The sequence below is a fragment of the Manis pentadactyla genome, chromosome 9 (assembly GCF_030020395.1).
Source record: "Manis pentadactyla isolate mManPen7 chromosome 9, mManPen7.hap1, whole genome shotgun sequence".
NCBI classification, from domain to species: Eukaryota; Metazoa; Chordata; class Mammalia; order Pholidota; family Manidae; genus Manis; species Manis pentadactyla.
Window position 1 is genome coordinate 61,535,454 of NC_080027.1, and position 20,746 is coordinate 61,556,199.

Consider the following 20,746-nt stretch of genomic DNA (forward strand, 5'->3'; position numbering starts at 1 on the left):
GCTACCTCTCAACTACATTATAGCTAAGTAAAACACAACTATTTGCATTACAGACAACAGAAGAAAACACAACATTCTCATAATTAAGGTTTAGTTAATCAGCTTCAATGAAATTTTGATCTAAGTCCTTCAATATTCTATTTGATGAATGACTTTGAGACTTTTTTTTGTATTTACATTGTGCTTCAGATTAATCTGGTAGGGATCCAAATTCCTTCTCTAATTTGGAAGAATGGTTTGGTATAATTTAAAGAAAAAATAAAAATAAAATTAAATCTCAATAGCCCTGAACATAAAAGAAATCAGTTGCCACTCAGTCTTAATTTTTTGGTCATTATTTGAGAAGGAATTGTTATTGCAGGTATATCATAATTTAGTTCAAGAAAAATCATCATGGGGCTGCAAGGTAAGAGATTCGTGGAAGAGAGCATTGCTGGAGATGGGCACAAGGAGGAGGGCTGAGTTGGATACATTTAATGACTGTTTGCTTGGCCAAAACATTTTAGGCCTGCAATCCCTTGTTAGTAACCGTGGGTTTGTTACATCTTCAAAGGGCCATTCCAGTTTAAAGCCTTTATTATAATTAGAACAACCAGTAATGAGTGTCATGTTGACTTTATGCTTCCTAATTTTTCACTTACGGACAACCTTTCGCTATAAGTGGAGGCTCAATTCTGAGACAGAAGATGAACTGACTACATTTTAGACTTTAATTTTCTGATTAGACCCTCAGGTTAAGAGTTTTCTTTCATGGCCTTTGTTGAGAATAGGTAGCATTGTAGAGATACTGTTGGTTAGCCAAAATGAATCACATGGGGTAAAGAACTCAGAATGATCAAAGAGCCATCTAGAGCTGTTCCCTGGTTGGTAGTTCTTTGAGACTAGTGACACATAGCAGTTTTTCCTTCCAGATTTTGAAAGGGTGTTTACCTTGTTTTTATTTTAAAAGATGCTGTTATTGGACTGTAAGCTTTGTTTCTTCACTGTTTCACACCCATAGCACAGAGGTGAGGTCAGTGCTGCAGATCAGATCAAATATGGTCTTTAGGGATGAGCCCCTTGACTGTGGGTTCATTGCCACTCGCTGTTAAATGACCGCAGAAGGAAGCTTTGTGTATGTGGGGTGGTGGTGGTTGGGTGGTAGTGAAGATCCTCTCACATTTATTTTGAGAGGTATAACATTCCCCTATTTTAATAGCTTATGAGTCTTTAACTGGTGTTGAAAATGAAATATACTTTGTTACCAAAATTTGTAGAAACACATGTAAACTACTTATTTTGGAGTTCATAGTTCATTTATCTTGGGGGCTTTGTCCCCCTTAATATGAAGAAAACTGGATTTTCTGTTATTTATGTTTTTATTTCATCAATACTTTGTTTTCATTTCTCCCCCCATCCTTTGGTTGTTCTTAGTGATTTATAGTTTTATAAAATATTGCTATTTTGTTACAGAATTGCTTTTCTTTTTAAAACAAGTCAATGGAAGTTTTATTTTGGTATGTTTCTATAGTGGTAATTTAGATTCCACTTGTCTTTATTGAATGTAAGATATATGCCAACCCTGGCACAAACATTTAATATTCACAATTATATTTGAGGTGTTAGTCTCCATTGTACATACTAGAGAACTCAGGTACAAAGAGAAAAAGTCATATAACTGGAACAGAATAGCTACTGGTAGCTGACTTCAGGACTTCTGATTCCAAATCTCATATTCTGTCCATTAATCTATTAATTCTGAACTTTTTAGTGGAACTCATAGTAAACAGTGGTGATATAATGGTTATTGTTTTATTCTTATTTTTCTTTCCAATTTATTTTCTATGCAATATTGTGATACATTTTTTATAAGATGTCTGCAAAGCACACCTCTAGGTGGCGTGAAAGAATACTTTTTCTTAAGAGTCAAAATTACGAGATCTTCAAATGGGATTCTGGAGCAACAGACTAAACAGTCTGTATAAACATGTGATATTTTACTTATGGAGTCATTAATTTTTTCTTCTTCCCCTGGGTGAGTTCAGGTCTCATCATATTCATAATGGTTATTCCAGAATCCCTTCCACTATGGAAAGTAAGAAACACTCATACACACACACACACACACACACACACACACACATTCTTTGAAGAATTTTGTATTAAGTTTCTGCATGTTTTTCCCTTTAAGTTTTATTTTTTTGAATTCCAGATCCTAAGGTTTGAGTTATCCATTTTTAGACAGACCCATAAAGCTTGAGAAGCCATAGTTTAAAGAAGTCACAGAAGCATTTGAATTCTTACTCCTCTTTCCAATACAATTGGCTTTGTTTAGTACTTACCAAAGTCACTTATCATGCCTTTTAGATATTTAGATTATGTGAATTTTAGTGGTAACATATTTAAACATTTAGATATATTAAATGAGAAAATTTTTTTCTTTCTTCTAAGCCTTTTTTTTTTCCAAACCGAGTAATCATCTCATTCCCCATCTTTAAAAGGTACCCCTTGGCATCTTTTGTGGTTTTTGAAAATTTGAATGTATTCGAAAGATCAGGAATGATATTTTTGGTTATATAGTTTGTCCTTGTGATCTAATTCAGCTCATCCAGTTGATGAAACATTTGTTGAAAATTATGGAAAGGGTACAATCTATAGTGATATTTTTATCTGGATAATAGAAATTTATTTGACCTTTGTTCATCTCAGTTAAACATTTCAACTGGAAACTAGGATGGGACAATTCTCCCACACTCCAAACTTGGATTCTGCTAGCTGGGTTCTTTGCCACATTTCCTATTCATGTCGCAGCCATATCTAAATCCAAGATCTCCGTGTGGTTACTTAAAGCTAAACGACAGTGTCATGCTAAGTTTGATGGTCATTTGAGATATGAGAAAAGGATCAGGAGAATTTGGAGTGAAATCCTAATTTTTTTTCAAAAGGGATTTAAGCAGAGGAGTTCCTGTCTGTAACCGTGTCTTTAGGTGTCTGCATATCTGGCATATATTTAACTTCTATTGCCTGCTAATTACCCACTAGGCCTTCTTTCTCCTACTTCTGCCTCCTGGGAAACTAATTCTATTCTTGTTTTTCACCCTTTCATATTATTTTGACTTTTTACTTAATGATCACCTATAAATATTGCAAGATAGTTTGAATTACATTTCTGGCAAAATACAGGAAAGACTACATGAGAAATAAATGTGGCACTGTCAAGGAAAAGAAAAACTTCACTGTGTAGAAGTATTAAGGGGAAGAATTGTGTCCCTCTGGCTCTTGAAAGTGTTACATGCCATTAGGCTTACTGTAAACTATCCCCCACGAATTATTTGCTGGACAATGAGCTTAAGAATCTGAGGTGTCTTCTTGCCTTTTCCAGAGCAAAATAGAACTCTGATACTTAAATGGAAGTTGCAGAGTACATAATAGGATGAAGGTAAAGTTACTGAACTACCACATCTCACTTTCAGGAAAGTAGTGGGAGAGATTGTGTCTTGAGAAGAAAGGCATTTTAGAGGTAACCCTTTTAAGATTTCAACTAGTTATTTAAATGTATGACTCATGTGTTTAAATGTGTTACTTAAATGTTTGTTTCTGAGACTAGCTAGCCTATAGGAATCCTCACCAGCAGAGAGAATTTTATTTTCCTGGGACTGGATCTATTTTTAAAAGAACTGAGGCAAAAATGTTTTAGGTTTCTGGTATTTAATCCCAGGATTCGGCAGGAACTTTAGGACTATATGACTGATGTGATAATTAACTGTGTAAGAAAAGGCAATTGTGATGTTCTGGTTCTTCTAATGATAATGTAGTAACATATAACAAGGTGTATTAAAAATATTTCATATTTGCATTAGTTCACTTTAGTTACAGATTTATAAAAAAGTGTTTTGGAAAAATAATTTATGGTAATTTTTTTTGCAAAAAGTTATTCCAAGGCATAATTTCTCTTGAATTGAAATTGTCTGTGCTTTTCAATTATGTTAGGGTATGTTTTAGGTGTTTACAGAGGCTCTTGCAGTCTCAATGTTTGGGAGATGGTCACATTTTGCATTTTTATGAGCACCAAATGTCTTATTTTTTTTCAAAACCACTCTTTAAAAGGCAAAAATTAATCTATGCTAAGAGAATTAGAGTTTGAGGGTAACTAGAAAAAAATACTATGTAATGTTGCAAAGAATAAAATTGTCAAGAGTGTGTGTTAACTTGACATTAGTAAATTTAGAACACCATATTAAAATATACCCGAAAACCCCATTATGTCATATAAACCTTGCTTCTTGTCAGTTAGAAACATTTTCATTTTCATTCAGTCTTAATGCATTTGTTTATTTCATATGACCTGTTGGTATACAGAACAGCATCCTACACATTGTTGCACTTATTGGTTACCTTAGCTGCCTCAATATTATTTCTGTAGTCTTAGGATTCAAACATCTTTTCTACAGTCCCCACAGGGGACTCTGCTATTTATTCATTCAGTGATCAGATTAATGAAATCATCTTTTGTTTTGTAGACATAGAAATTTAATTACTTCTACTCTAAAGATGATTGCAAACAAAACCCAGTATATAAAACATATAAAGTAGAAAGACACAAAACAAGACAAAAGGAAAACCTGTATCAGTGTTTGTCAGAATTATGGTGCCATTTTTGGATTACTATATGGAGTCTTGATAAATCTGTTTTCTGTCATTCTGGAAAGAATAATGGTCTGAGAGTACAAAGACCCAGGATCAAGACTGACTCTGCCATGATTTAGCTTGGTTAAATCCCTTATCCTCTCTGGTGTTGTTTTCATTAACTATAAAATAAGAGATAGACAGCAGGGACTCTGAAAGCACGCCTGACCCTCTCTCCCATGTAATTCTCTAATTTGTGAGTCCATGTGCTATGCTTAATCTTATAGGTAATGGTTTTTTCAAGAGTAGTGACCACATGTTTACAATAAATTGTGCAAATACTGTCATTGCTAGCCCTTAGTCTTAGAATTCTGTGGAAATCTATTGTTTCAAAAAACTAAACCAGACCATGGGAGTTTACAATTTGGATACTAAAATTTTAATCAACTACTTTTTCTTGCTTTTGAATAAGTACAATCTCTTGTTTTAGAAGCTTTTTCCAAATATGATGTTTTACACAAGCTTAGAGCTTACTGTTTTATTTTTCTATTCGACCTTTGATTGCTTTTGTTTCCTACCAAGTGGTTGGTCAAAAGTGACAGGACCAGTACGGATAAAACAAACAGGGTTTCATGGGGTTTAATAATTAATAGCCTGACCTGTCATCAAAATGTCCTTGAATCTAGTTTCCTACTATATCATTGACAGCACGAGTTTAACAAGCGAAGTCTATGTAAACAGCAATTGCTCTTTTGTTTCCAAAACAGGTATTACAAGTGGATAAATAATGTGCACAGCTGTGAGCCCAAAGGTACGCAGTGGACCTGGCCTCTCTGATATGCATCAGTATAGCCAATGGCTGGCCAGTAGACATGAAGCTAATTTGGTACCGATGAAAGAAGATCTGGCCTTGTGGTTAACCAATCTATTAGGTAAGGTTATAAGATCTCAGTTTGTGAGCAAAGATAACAGTTCCCCCACCCCACCCCCATCATATAGTGTCCTTCACCTAAGCATGTGACAGCACCTTGGAAAGAAATATTTCATTATTTGGATTTTGCATCTGGGAAACCTGAAGCATGTGGAAAATTTAAATGAGTTTCCCAATGTCTCTCACATTAACCGTGCTTAGTAGTTCTAATATCATGCATTGACATGTGGAAATATGTGATCCAATTGCCTCTTTCGTCTGCTGATTGATTTGCTTTTTACTTTTTATGCAGCTGACCAAGTTGACCTATTCATTTGTCATTGCACACAGACCACAGTCTGTGAAGTCTTACTTCTAAAACTAGATTTTTCTTTGCCCTACTTTAATAGTGCACCTTCTAAAACTGCTGAATACCCAAACTTTAGAGCAAAAACATCTCTCCTGTGTCCAAATGAGCTGACTACAGTTACCCAACCTTGAACCAACATTTTTTTTCTTTTCATTTCACTTTTGTTTTTAAGTACTCTTCCAGAACTATTGTCTCTGAGAAAAATGCTACCTCATGCTAAAGCTGCCTCTTTGTTGTTTCTATTGTGCTGGCATATTCACTGGATAAAACTTCAGCCATGTGCAAAATGGAATCATGCATTTAAAGAATCATTATGCTAGCAACACTGTTTTCATTAGTAGTTTTTCATAGAAAATAAAATTGATTTAAGACCTTTGGCGAGAACCCTTATACATACATAAGATATAAGATTTGAATAGTGAATACATGTAGAATTTATATGGTGCCTTATAATTTGCAAAAGAGATTTTAACCAACAGTATTTTATTGTATAGAGAATCTTTCAAGGTATTTTATCTTCACTTTCTAGCTCATGAAAGAGCTTATTAGAAGCAGGCTGTCCATCCAAAACTTTAGCAAGGTTTTAGCAAGGTTTGGCAAGATTTTAGCACAGTTCAGCAAAATTTTCCTTTTGCTCATGATGGATCCAGATTTTTACATGGCTGTTATATATCTTTTTTAGCTTTTATCCAGGGGTTAAACGTTTCCTTTTTCCTCACTGTGTGCATACTATTTTAACTACTCTATGTGGTCCAAGAAGGCCACTGAATGTGGGTATGCGGCTTGTACCTTCACAAGGGCACCTAACTAAGGGTGAGGGCAGAAATGCATAAGGTGCACTAGGGAGCCTTAGTCACTAGAAGAGAGGGGCTAATCTCTTTTCCTGATTCATCTATGCAAAGGAGAAGCTTTTATCTGTCTTATAGAGGTAGTCAAGTAAGCCTAAGCAGATGGATTTCCTCTCCTGTTTTTATCCTTCCAGGTTTTGCTAGTGATTGTTACATGAGTAACTTATTATTAACTTCGGGTTGTTCTCAGATATGTTAGTATCACAAGTATGGCAGTGTGGAATAGAAAACAGACTTGAAATAGACTACCTGTTTGTACCCCAGATGTGCCACTTAGTAATAATATGATCTTAGACAAGTTACTTAACCTCTCTGTGCCTCAGTTTCCTCTTCTGTGAATTGTTAATAATAGTAATGTCTACTCTGCAGGGTTACTGTGAGATTAAATGATTAAAATATATATACTATTTAGAAAGTGCCTGGCATATTGTAAACACTAAATGTATTTTTGTTGCTATCCCATTTATATAGCTCAGTGATGCTGTTATTTTGATTTAGTGAATAAGTCATTCATTTATTCAACAAATATTTGAGTGTACAGTGGCATAATTGTATTAGTTTTAAAAAATGACTATGGGATCAGTATGCTTGAATTCAAATCTCAGTTCCACCACCTACCAGCTCCATGACACTGGGCAAATCTCGGTGCTCTGGGCCTCAGTTTCATCATCTGAAAGTAAGTATAACACTAGTACCAACCTCATGAGATTGTTGGAGATTTGAATGAAATCATCCCTTTTGGAAAAAGTCTGCACCATTGTACTCACTACCTCTAGTAAATACTAGCTGTTGTGATTATTGTGTTCTGCTAAGTACTGGAGGGTAGAGTGGTGATTCAGAATTGGCAGAGTTCCTGTTCTTCTAGAGCTTGGAGTAGATTGAATAAGACATGTATTAAATAAGTAATTGAATGAGCAATTCATTCATTGGGCTTGTTGTGAACACTGAAAGATAACAAGTTGCAGTAAGAATGTAAAAACAAGGAGGTAGGAGTGGAATGGAGAATCAAAGTGCTTAAAGGAACTTTCTTTAAGGAGTCTTATATTTAAACTGAGAACTGAAGAATACTGAATAGCTAACCATACAAAGCATGGGAGAAGAGCCTGAGTAGAGGGAATGGAATGTGCTGAGATAGGAAGGAGTTTGGTGCTTTGGAAGAACTGAATGAAGGTTTCCATCCACAGCACAGATCAAGATGGGGAAAGGAAACTAAGACATGTTGGGGCTAGATCATATACTGCTTTGAAGACTATGTTAAGGAGCTTTATAATTTACTGTATAATCAGTGAGGAGCCATTGAAATGTTCTAGGCAGGGGTAGATCATAGTTAATTAGGGTATAGACTGATTATACAGAGATGTTTCAAGGTCCCATGACTTGTCATCAAAGGCATTTTATTTGGTGAATGTGATCATTTACAAAGCAGCTTGATCAGTGTGAGCAGCCCAAGAAATCCTCAAAGAATAGAGAGTCAGTGTGTGTGTGTGAAATGGAAAGATCCTTGGACTAAAGTCAGGAGACCTGGCTTCTGCTTCTGGCTCTGCCATTCGGTAGGAAACTTGCCCAAAGTCACTCAGCTATCTCTTCTGGGCTCAGTGTCCTCCACATAAAATGAAGGGGTTGGAATAGTTTATCTCTAATGTCCTTTCCAGTTCTAAAATTCTAAGTTTCCAAGAAATTCATCTCTTGAGACCCAGTTTGAGACCACCAATTTGCATAAACAAGGATAAAGCAATTTACATAAATAATCTTTTTTTAAAAAATAAGAAGCCGAATTTTTTAATGTTAATGGTTGGTAGCAAATATGCAACTGACAGTTTGTAATATTTTCCCAGAAAAGGAATCTTCAAAGAATTTAAAGATACAGTGAAGTACCACTTGGTGTTAAATTTATAAAAGCAGATAGATAATAGAGTTCAAGTGATTATCCTCAGGGTAACTTAGTTATTTAAATTTGAGATTATTTAAAATGGCAAAACATTTGAAAGTAAGAAAATAGGTAATGTACTAGAGTGGTGATAATAAGGGAGAAAAAAATATATGACTACGTTAGAAGATATTTTTATTACATATAACAGAGATATTTAGAATTCATATATTTTTGAAAATAAATGAAGTCATTAAAGTAAATTTTAAAATTATTTCTGGCCATGTTTTCACCTCAAAAATATTTGTAAATTTTTATTGTGTAGCTAGCTCCCTTTCAATTCTTGCTTTTTATCTACTTGAAAGTTAGAGATATGAAAGTAGTTTCGAAGTTGATCCTACATCCCTTTTAAGCATCTAAGTGGGTTATAAGGGATTGGGTGAAATAGGTGAAGAGGGAAAAATTAATGAGAATGTTTGATATCTTGGGTGATGGTTACATAAAGCTGTACACTAAGATTTGTGAATTTTGTGTGTACCTCAGTATAAAAATGTTTTAAATTAAAACTTAAAAGTTACGAAAAAGTATCTAAATTTTTTGGTGCAATAGAAACTCACAAACTAAATTAAAGCTTTTAATTAGGTTTTGCTGTAGTGATGTGGGTCTTACTTGTAGGATGTGGGAAGGCTTTGTACTTATTTTTAGTAATATTTGACTAAAATGTAACATTTTGCCTTTTACATCTTTCAAAAGGAGCATCAATGATATTCTAAATTCAGATTTTTCTGGTTGTATGTATAAAATATAATGGAAAGAATGTAATTTCTTAAAACAATTCATACTCAGATTTTTGGTGGATAAAAATTATTTGATTGAGAAGAAAATTACTTCATTGCTTAATAGACAGATATACACATTCATGACATGTAAGGAGTTATAATACTATAATTTCCAGACATAGAATAAAAGTAGCAATAGCAAATTTTTAGACTAAAATTTATATATTAAAATACAAAATGCCAGCTATCTTGTGATAAGTTAACTAGTTAAGATGAATAAATAGTTATGGTAATTAGGATTTGTTTATGGGGTAATACAACAGTCTGATTCATGACAAGATCATCATGTCATTTTTACTGACTACTCACATATATTTGGCAATATCTACTGATCTTACTGGAAGCAGTCTCTGTAGTTCAAGTATGTTTTCCAATAGCTGATCCCATGAAGCAGGTTTATGACCAACACCCAGAAAAGACAGCAAAAGAATCTTGAAAATCCCTTCACTCTTCCCTGTAAAACAATTTTTTGACCATTAAAAAATATCTTTTTGGCCTGCTGTACATTAAATACCACATTTCATCTTTATTTTAGGCCTTCTTCTTTGCTGTTTTTGTTCATGAACTAGCTACTACCCATTTGTTACTTAACTGTCCTTAGGATATATTTGAACATCAAATGAATTTAAAAATAAATCTTGAGAAAACTTAATTGTCACTTTGAATAAATAGCCTATTAATCAAATTAACAGTCCCAGTTTAGAACAACTACCCATCATTCAAATAGATGAGGCACATTCTACAAATCTCATGATTGTTGGTGGACTATTGAAGATTATTGCTGAGTGAAATTTGAAATGAATTAACATAAATGTTCTCAAGTTGTTTATTTCACTTGTGTTTCTTTACTCATTTGAAAATCATGGTCTACCTTTATCTTCAGTTAACATTTATTTAATAAACTATATGAATCACATGCAAATATATTTTGGGAAAATATTACATTTATTAAGCATCAAAGAAATTGACATTGTTCTTAAAGATTGTAGATCTTTAGGATTAGGCATGTGTGTTTGGATGTTTACAGGGGACTTAAGTAAATTTTAAATCAAGTTATGCCAAATTGACTTAATTTATGTTTGGAAATGCATTATGAAAAATTGATATTATGGCGATTTTCCCTTTATCTGATGTTCCTATATGTACATTAAAGAAAATTCAATTGTTATATGCTTAATATGACCAATATATAACGTTTCAATTTTTTTCAGTTATTTCTAAAAATAATCTGTTTTCAGCATTAAAAAGGTAAGCATCTGTTTATCAGAGTTGCTGCTGTCAAATACAACTGCTGTTTAATGAGTTTGGAACAGCTTTCTTTCCTTTTTCTTAAAGCCCTTTTGCCAGATCCTTATCCTGAAGAGTTCTTATATTCTTGATACTGTCAATGGCAATTCCTTAGGGAAGGTGGTATCTGATGATCAAATGTTTAAAGAATTAAGGTTATGTTCACAAGTTGACTCCTTTCAGAGCAGTTACCGCCTACTTTTTTTACCCAACTTTACTGGCTTTGTCTTTTCTTGATATAAATGGTGGGTAGGTATTTGAATCAGTACGGATCAGGTGCTGATTTAACGTTTCTGGATATAACGAATCATTTATATCTCACAACCTTCCCATTGCAGTCTCAAACACTGAAGAATCTGAGTTAAGAAAGCAGATGAGTTACTCTGTGGTCTCCAACTAGAGAAATACACTGAGATTGAGAGGAGAGGTACACTGGAGTTTGGAATAGAGTTTTATCCTATTTGGCTCACCTTCAGAAATAAAATATGCCAGGTTTCTTTTGCAGTGAGTCAGGCCACATATCATAATATAATTGAATGACATCCTCAGCTACATGGTGGATGGCTATTTATTTTTCAGCAACATTATCGTCAGCCCCAAGCTGTCATTCTTCTGACGGGCTTTCTGTGGAGTTTGTACAAAGAAAAAGACAGTTGAGTTAGGGAAAATACATTGTTATAGGGAATAGTCATTTGTGTATTCAGCAAATATTTATTTAAGTAGCCATGCATGGTGGATTTTAAAAGCATAGATTTTATTTTTACTTTGGTATCATTAGTATAAAATCACATGAACAACACTGTGGTTACTAGATTTCCCCCATTATCAACTTCCCACCACATACCCCATTACAGTCACTGTCCATCAGCGCAGTAAGATGCTATAGAGTCACTACTTGTCTTCTCTGTGCTACACTGCCTTCTCTGTGCCTCCTCCATGTATGTGTGCTCATCATAATGCCCCTTATTCCCCTTCTCCCCCACTTCCCACCCACCCTTCCCAGTCCCTTTTCCTTTGGTAACTGTTAGTCCATTCTTGGGTTCTGTGAGTCTGCTGCTGTTTTGTTCCTTCAGTTTTTGTTTTGTTCTTATGCTCCACAGATGAGTGAAATCATTTGGTTCTTGTCTTTCTCTGCCTGGCTTATTTCACTGAGCATAATACCCTCTAGCTCCATCCATGTTGTTGCAAAGGGTAGGATTTGTTTTCTTCTTATGGCTGAATAATATTCCATTGTTTATATGTACCACATCTTCTTTATCCATTCATCTACTGAAGAACACTTAGGTTGCTTCCATTTCTTGGCTATTTTAAATAGAAAAGCATAGATAGATTTTAAACCTAGACTTCATGGGTTAAAGACCCACATTCACTGTGTGATGTTTGGCAAATTACTTAATCTAAATATCTTAGTTTTATCAACTCGAAAATGGGTATAATAGTAGCACTGACTTCACAGTTTTGTAAGATTAAAAACATGAATACATGTAAATTTCCTGGCATTTGGTAAGAACTCAAATGTTAAATATCATTATTAGATGTTATTGTATCATCAGGAACCTGAGTTTAGTACTGCTAGCTTACTGGGAGGAAAACATTCATTCTCAGCAAAATGGACAATAAAAGGACTTCTTTTTTTCCAGGTGGCTCCAGTCTAAAAGATTATATAGGTCAATTCTTAATTTTTATGGAAATTAGGCAAGCACGTATTTCTGGGAGGAATGCACTGGCATATACAAGCATGCATGTTGATTTTAGTTGTTTGACAAAAGATTTGAGGCAGGTGTTTACTTCATATCATTGTGTCCTAATACTTTAAGAGGAAGTGACTAGCTACAATATTTAACCATACTCCCTGATCTTTATCTACTGGCAAGCTGTCATTCATGACTGAATTGATGGTGTGAAGATCGAAGTCCACAATTATGAATTCAAGAAGTAAAGATATTACTTCTAGACTAGGATGTTTTAGATTAAACTTCAATTCAATAGTCTTTACAACCCAGTGTGTGGCCATGTTTCAAGGTGCTTTAATTATATCTATTCTTTATCCTACCTTTTCCTTAATGTACCAACAACATGGTAAAATGAGGCTGGGGAAGGAATGACTCTCTGGTGCCAGGATCCTAGTGCTTCTAATATTTATAATCTAATGTCTCAGCCCATCTACATACTTTAGATTAAAGATTTGATTCTACCAAACAGAGATTCTTAGCTTTGTATAATGTTTACTTGAGAAATTGTAAGTAGTACTTTATTGCCTATTCTAATGGATTTGTCATGGTTAAATTCAGCTAAATTTATTATTGTTCTTATACTTTTGGTAATATTAATGCAATAAGTGTGAGATAATATATTGTCCCACACAGGGTTATAACTGATTTCTTATAATTATATAGTACATTTAAAATGTATAGTTTATGATTCTTTCGATGGAAAATTTATTACATATGAAGGTTTAAAAAGCTTCTCCATCTTACATTTTTCCTTCATTTGAAGCTGTATATTTCAACTGTGAATTATGTAGTGTTTTGTTTTAGCCAAAAAGAAAAAAAAATCTCACCTTTTAGAGCTATAAAATATACAATTGAAAGCTGACACCTAATATATTTTTCATTAGACACAGATGTTCAATGTAAATTTTTTCTTCAAATATTCATGAAACCAGGGTAACTAAAAATTTTCAGGTTTTGTGCATAAAAGAAAAAATCGTACCTTTTGGTAAATTGTTAGTAGCTTTTTTATGAAGTACCATTTTCTTTTTGTAATTTATAAGTTCTTTACAATTTATTATAATCATCTTGTCGATTAACATTATGAGTAGAATCCTTAAATTGCCATGAGCTTAAATTAATGAAATAAGAACACCTGAAGACTCTTCCAAATGTGGGAACTCTTATAAGTAATTTATCAAGGAATCATTCAACAATTTAGAGTAAAATGTTCCTTCTTTACCTTGACATTTGATTGGTAATTTTGAAAATATTTCTAATATTTATTTTTCATACTTGTTTGAAAAATAGCTTTCTTATATTGTTAAAAATTCAGGCAAATATGGTAAATGCATAATACAAATTCTGTTGTGCTGGCTTCTTGCATCTTCAGACTATTACTTGCCTTCCTGAACTGAGTTTAACTGCGTACAATTTTGAGATAATAGTAGTTCTGTATAGACTACCTCTTGTGGTGAATACTTAGACTTACAGATGTTTTGCCTGCTGCAGAAGTCATTATCCTAACTGGGGGCTAAAATGTGAACTATCCAGTAGGAGAAAAAGAACATTACCAAAAAACTAATTATCTTTCCTTTGTTACCTGCCCTTCCCCCCAAACTGAAAAAAAAATCATTTCAAACAGATGTCTCTTGAAATCTAAATGTATTAGACAGTGTGAGCTAGTAGTTTGTCTATTGTTCCAACTGGGTTATATTTATTTTAAGTGTTCATGGGATTGAGTTGCATGCATTTTTTGTAAGATAAAGGTTACTCTTCTGATGAGAGTCTTAAAATACCCCCTTTTCTTTGTATTTTGGATGGAAAATTTATTACATATGAAGGTTTAAAAAGCTTCTCTGTCTTACATTTTTCCTTCATTTGAAGTTGTATATTTCAACTGAATCATGTTCATCAGAGTTGTACCTGAACTACTTTTCACAAAAATGACAACTAGCATTTTCTTAAAGTTTTCCAGTAATTTCCTTCTTCATTTGTTAATTCACATGCTCACTGAAAATGTTGACTAGGTGCCTACGATGTGAGTAACGTTATGCTTAGTTCCGTAGGAACACACACGAAATACTGCAAGTGGTTTATAGTGTATTGTGGAAGACAGGACCTTTACAGAAAACATGTTACTAGCAATAGAAGTTTGATAGGTAACAAAGTGAGTGATACCCATATAGAAAAGAGATCAATGTGTACTGGGAGAATCTCTTTCTAGAATTCTGAGTGAAGGAAATGTAGAACTTAAGCAGATAGAAGGTAGGAGGACATTACAGGCACAGTTCCTGCCAGGAGAAAAGACCTTCCCGTAGAAACATGAAGGTCTCCTAAAGGAACTGTGAAGGCGAGGTAAAGACCAAGGAGCAGAATATAGGGAATTAGATCAAGAAAGTGGATTGAAGGTATACAGAGAGGCCTTTGGATACTGAGTGAATATATCTTGTCTTTTAACTAGAGGAGAAGATTAGGGACCATGCAATAAAGATGAAGAATGACCCAGTAAGGGTGGTGTCTAGCAATATTAATTTTAGCAATGAATGTGATATGTACTGGAGAGAGAAGTTGGGGCTACAAGGAATAGCCATTGTTCCTGTTGCTAGAAGTTTAGCTATTAGATCATGAAAAGTTTTAGTAAGATTATGGAACCAGAAACAGAGGGAGGCATGAATCTATAGGACTTGTGACAAAGAAGTTAATGGAAATTAAGACAGGAAAAGAAAATATTCTGAAACTTAGAGAATTACAGAACCAGGAAAATAGATGAGTTCGGAGAGCAAGTAAGGAAAACTTAGTGATTTTATAGGACTGGGAGGAATGAAGGATTCAGGAATGATAGGTAAGGGGTTTAGGGTTTCATCTGGGGGGTGATAAAATGTTCTAAAATTGATGGTGGTGGTGATCGCACAACTCTGTGAATATACTAAATGGCTGAATTGTAAGATTTGTAAATTACATCACAATAAAGTATTAATAAAATAAAATGTTACAAAATTAAAGAAAATAAAAAAGAAAGAAAGTATGTTTTGCAAGAATATAGGAAAGAGGACGAACTTTAACTGTTTAAATGTCAGGGATGAACAACTGAATCATGTTCATCAGAGCTGTAGTTGCAGCTGTGAGAGTGATTTTTGAGGAGAGAGAAAATAACAGAGACTGAACCTTGTAATTCACAGTCCCAGGACTGTGGTTGGAAGGGCAATGATTAGAGAAGGTTATCACTTGCATTGACTTTACCTGTATTATCTTCATCAGGAAAACATATTGAATAGAATTGAGAGATGTGGCTTTGTGCATTGGCCATGCTATTAACGTTACCAATGGTGGTTGATTTTTGATGGCTCCATTTCAAATTAAAGAAAAGAGAGCTACGGCATTCTTATCATCAGAGACTCTAGGCAACAAAATTACCAGTTCTGCTTTTATGCCCTTGCCTTGCTGGCCCAGGTAATTGAATAGGCTACTAACGATGAGACTTGAACAAATCTCAGAGGCCAAGTTGTAAAATCATTGGTGAAGCTGGTTCTGTCAGTTTCATTGACTGGTTGGATCTTATTCCTGTTGATTGTTAAATGGTGGGACTCTTTCACCCAGTATGTTATGTTATCATTTTTAATGTGAAACAAATTTTTATGCTGTTGAAACTATATGATGAAAATAGAAAATGTTGAGATTTTTGAGACCAAAGGAAAACAGAAAATTCCAAAGAAACCTTCCCTTTCAGTGAGTTCCCATCCTAGATATATGTAACTAAACTGGAAAAGAAATTTTGGTAATAAAAGCTGCATCAAGTATGTTGGCATCAGTGCCACATCTGTGTTGGGGAATGAGGATGCTTTCATAATGCTTCTATTGTCATTGCAGGAAGGGAGATTACGGCAGAAACTTTTATGGAGAAATTGGATAATGGCGCCTTGCTCTGTCAGCTTGCAGAAACTGTTCAGGAGAAATTCAAGGAGAGCCTGGAGGCTAGCAAGCCCACAAAGGTAAAAGATCACCAAATCATTATCAGGAGGTAGATTATATTTGCAATTGCTTATAAATTGAGTTTAATTTGAGGATTTTGTTTGTGAATGGATACAATATCTCTGTTAGCAACAAAACACAGACGGTGCTTTCTAATTACGTAATGTTATTTGCACTCTAATTACATCAATCACATAATCCTTTCCCTAAATCTAATTAAATAGAAGGTTGTGGAAATTGATGGTATTAATATATAACAAGTACTGTGTACCACCTGGTCAAATCTGAAGTATTGATTAAAAATTTAGCAGAAAAGTAATTTATGTCATGAGGCAATGAAAAAAGTCTGGCCAAGAAAGATTTACTGAATAGGTCTTTGTTTCCAGATAGATTATTATTGCAGAATATTGGAACAAAATATCTGGAATGGGTAATTTTTGTTTTAAAGAACTAGTAGCATTGAACTAAGTAACTTTGGACAAATTATTTTCCTCCTGTCTGCTCAGATTTCTTTTCTCTACTTTAGTTCTACTTCTTTTCTGTGTATTATAAGTGCACAATGTAGAGTGTGGTGTTTGAGATTGAAGGAAACAAGATAGATGATGTTTTCTTAATTTTTAGTATAGAAGAAAAGAGGTTAAAAAATTTAGGTTAAAATAATGTTGAAGACAGCTTACAATAGAAAATAAAAAACAACTGTTAAATCAAGTGCAGTACAGCTCTGCCATAAAAGAGTAAACTGATTATTTATGCAGGTTCTTTATGATTACTGAACTAAAATTCAAACAAAAGATCAAGCTCCCTAAAACAATGCATTTTTTATAACACTGTACTTAGTTGGGGGACAATATTTTGTGTCACTCTGTAAAGCACTATACAATATATGAAGCCCCTCCTTTATCTTCATCTTAAAAGCAGCTCTGTGCAAGTATTAATTCAGTGACTCCCAAACCTTGCTGCACCTGAGCTGGAACCACCTGAGTATCTTTAAAAACTTACATCTGAACATTGTGATTGAAGGCCTGTGGGGTGCAACCTGGGAATTAGGATTCCTAAAAAGCTCTGCAGGTGATTCGAATGTGCAGCAAACCCCCTTTGAAAACCACTGGGTTCCTATTTTTTTCTTTCGTTGGTCAGAGGCAGACTCAGTGATTTGTGCAAGATCAGCGGTGTAGAGGTGACTGAGCAAGATTTGACAAAGACGCCCTCTTTCCAAGTCTACTGCTCTCTCATCTGGTTTCACTGTGGGTAGCATAGACTTAAGGAGGTTGTTTATGAAGATGCTTCATGTCAAACTTGGAACTGTTAGGAAGCCAATTATTGTGTTGTTTTCATTGTAATGTAACTGGTCTCTCCTTCAGCTTACCAATGAGAAAACTTAATGTCTGACAGGAGGACAGTTTTTATAGGAAATTCATTAAGAAATAATTATCAGAGGGGGAAAAAACAGTGTTGTGACCAGACTCATTTGAGAACCTTATATTGATGTAACATAGGTCCTGACACCTCTGTTGTATTGTGTATATACTGTAGAGGAAAGAGAAACCATCGCCTCAGTGTTCAAGTCTTGAATCCTTCACAGAAACAAAGAATAAACTCTACTAAGGCTAGTGTACAGTTTTCTGGTTTTGTTTGTTTTGTAAGCTTTTGCTTTTTAAAACAGAAGCTAAGATCCCTAAGTAGAATTATCATTATACAACTGTCAAGTGTAAGACAAACCCCACAGCATATATATATCTCCTTTCCAAAAAGCCTTGCACAAGAAAGGCTCTAAATAAATATTATTTTCATGAACTATGTGAAAGTTAAGAGACTCTGATGAGAATTTTAGATTAATTACAAGCAAACAAAAGTACTTTCTAAATGTTTATAGTTAACATGATAGCTACTATATGTGCATAGGTGTACATTTGCCCAAATCTCCATGGTTATATGTAATATTGAGGATAGTTATGGATCAGGATTTTGAAAAGTGTTTTCCATTGAAACATTTATTTAGAATTATATTATTTTATAATAAAACTGTAAAACATAAAAAGAAACAACATAGATTTTCCTTTCAAAGTGACTAAAACTGCAGCAAGATTTTATTAAACTTGAAATACTTCCTTGACCTTAAGCCATTTGTTTAATTGAATATAAAGATCAAATTTATTCTGAATAAATATATTTTAGTATAAAAGCTCCATTATGGTAATTGAACAAATATAGATTTAAAAATACCCTTTATGACCTCACTTTCAGTGCTTAAAAAATCAAATTTAATCCGAGTTAGAAGTTGACACAGTTACTCTTGACTGAATTGCCTTCTGTGTCCTTGGCAGAATTTATATATTTCACAACTTCCAACAATCTGCTGCTTAAATCAAAAGAGCATGTGCCTTACTATATGTGAAAAATGGAGAGAAGGCCAGTTTTTCTTTTTTACCTTTTATAAGAAATTTTTCAAAAGATAAAAGCCAAATGTCTGATAACTTTATAGCTATTTTTGTTCATAAATACGATTTTGTCAAGACTCAAGGTCTTCAATCCATCTTTTGTCAATAAACAGAAATAGATGTTATATGAGATTGTATAGCATTTTGCTATTATTAAGTAAATTTAAACAAAAGTTGATTCACTAAATTCATGTCAGGCTTAGCATTAGGACTGTTAGGAAACCAATTTGGAAACCTAATCAGATAGTTTGGTTTACATCGACTATTTGGTACAGAAAAAAAAAAAGGAGGCTTCCAACTTTGGCATAAATAACCTCTATGTTGTAATATTAGTTCTGATTATACATGTGCATAATTATTTTTTACCTTGGCATTTTTAAATTTAAGGACAGTGGTAAAGATGGATGTGTTGATCAATATCTTTGCTCAATTAATGAAACTATTAGGTGTAGGGAGATGTTAAAATGATTCCTTTTAAAAAACTCAATGACAAACTTGATCCATTTAAGTCATGTCCCAGGAAGCCCTTTGTAACTTTCTTTAAGCAGCTGATATCTCACATTCTTGTTCTCATAGCAATATTTTTACTTTTCCTGATTGCTAGTTCATTTGGAGATTTTTTTTTACAGCTGTGTAAATACATTTGAGTAAGTTATGCCTGGTATGCATGAAGTATGTCTGTGTTCAGAGTGATATAATCACTTAATATTTGTAAGTAAGTTTAGTAAATATGTGAGACAATTAACATATTTAATGTTTATCACATGAGTCACATCCTATTCTGGCTTGCTGAAAGACTCTTAATGAAAAAAAGTTATATCTTATGACTTCTTTTCCAGGCATTAATAGATCGATTTTTAAAAGCCTCTCTTTTCTAGCTATAAGTAGTTCATCTTAGCTTTGCCTTTTCCCACACTCAATGGGAAAAAGGACTCAATGAAGAAATTTCACAGAATTAGGCCACAGTTGGTCAGAAGCTTTTGAGACCAGTATGTGTCAGTTTAATGTATAATTTGATTTTGGTTAGTTTTATATGTACCATATATGACCTATCTTTCTATATATCTAATAGATCACTGTAACTATAAATTTGATATTCCTGGAGCTGAGGACCTTTAAAGGCAAAAATCTAAACAAAACTTATCTTTCCAATATCCTATCAGGTTGAGAAAACCGAAACAAGATTAGGTTTTATGCCTTTTGACCCTTAGTTATCTGACTCAAAGTTGGCATCTTCAAGCAAGACAGAATAATTGTTATACTGATGTATGAACTTTCACTTCCCATCCAGACAGAACTTAACTGTATGAGCCTGTTCTTATTGCATATTTCACTCAGTCGTTTTGCCACCAGTTATGACTTGCTCATTTGTGTATAAGGTTCTCTCAGCCAAGGGGCATCAACATGGCACAAGATATTCAAAGGGCTCACCTCCTCTTTTCTCCTCACATTCCTTTCCATTTGTCTCATTTATCTTGAGAGTCTCTGCCTCAGACATCAGTTTCCTGGGGTTCAGCGCTTCCTTTGACTTCAAAGAGCCCTGGGTGGTTAGATCAGGTTTGAAGCACATGAAGGGAAAGAAAAAAAGAAGTTCTGTTACCTAAAAGAATGATGCATTATGCTCCAAGAAAGGAACTGAACACTTGCCATCTAAATGTAGAATCCAGTCCTTGTTTAGGGGAAAGAACATCCCAGTCAGACAGAATGAACACAATACATTTGCCTATCAAGAATACCTAGTTCTCCAAGCTGCAAGATAGCAGTACCTCAGGATGTTTGTACCATCCAGGAATCAAATAATGAAGATGAGAGCTTCCCCCTTCAGAATCAATGGCACCTTTTGTCTAGAGAACATCTTATCAGGATTGGATTCCGAAAAATCTAAATTTGTGTTTATGGCT

The 20,746-nt window shown here is 34.1% G+C and overlaps 1 protein-coding gene across 7 annotated transcripts in view; it reads left to right on the plus strand.

Moving 5' to 3' along the window:
- Positions 1 to 20,746, plus strand: part of GAS2 (growth arrest specific 2) — a 121,420-nt gene that overhangs the window by 2,615 nt on the left and 98,059 nt on the right. For 6 of the 7 annotated variants that reach the window (XR_005034082.2, XM_036932716.2, XM_036932715.2 and 3 more), the window contains exons 2-3: positions 5,373 to 5,537; positions 16,306 to 16,427. Coding sequence is in view for 6 of the 7 variants with exons in the window: in XM_036932716.2 (XP_036788611.1) it covers positions 5,393 to 5,537; positions 16,306 to 16,427 (267 nt within the window). In the remaining variant the exon portion in view is untranslated. Of the gene's footprint in view, positions 1 to 3,379; positions 3,500 to 5,372; positions 5,538 to 16,305; positions 16,428 to 20,746 lie in introns of those variants that run through there. The other variant, XM_057507480.1, reaches the window with a different exon arrangement.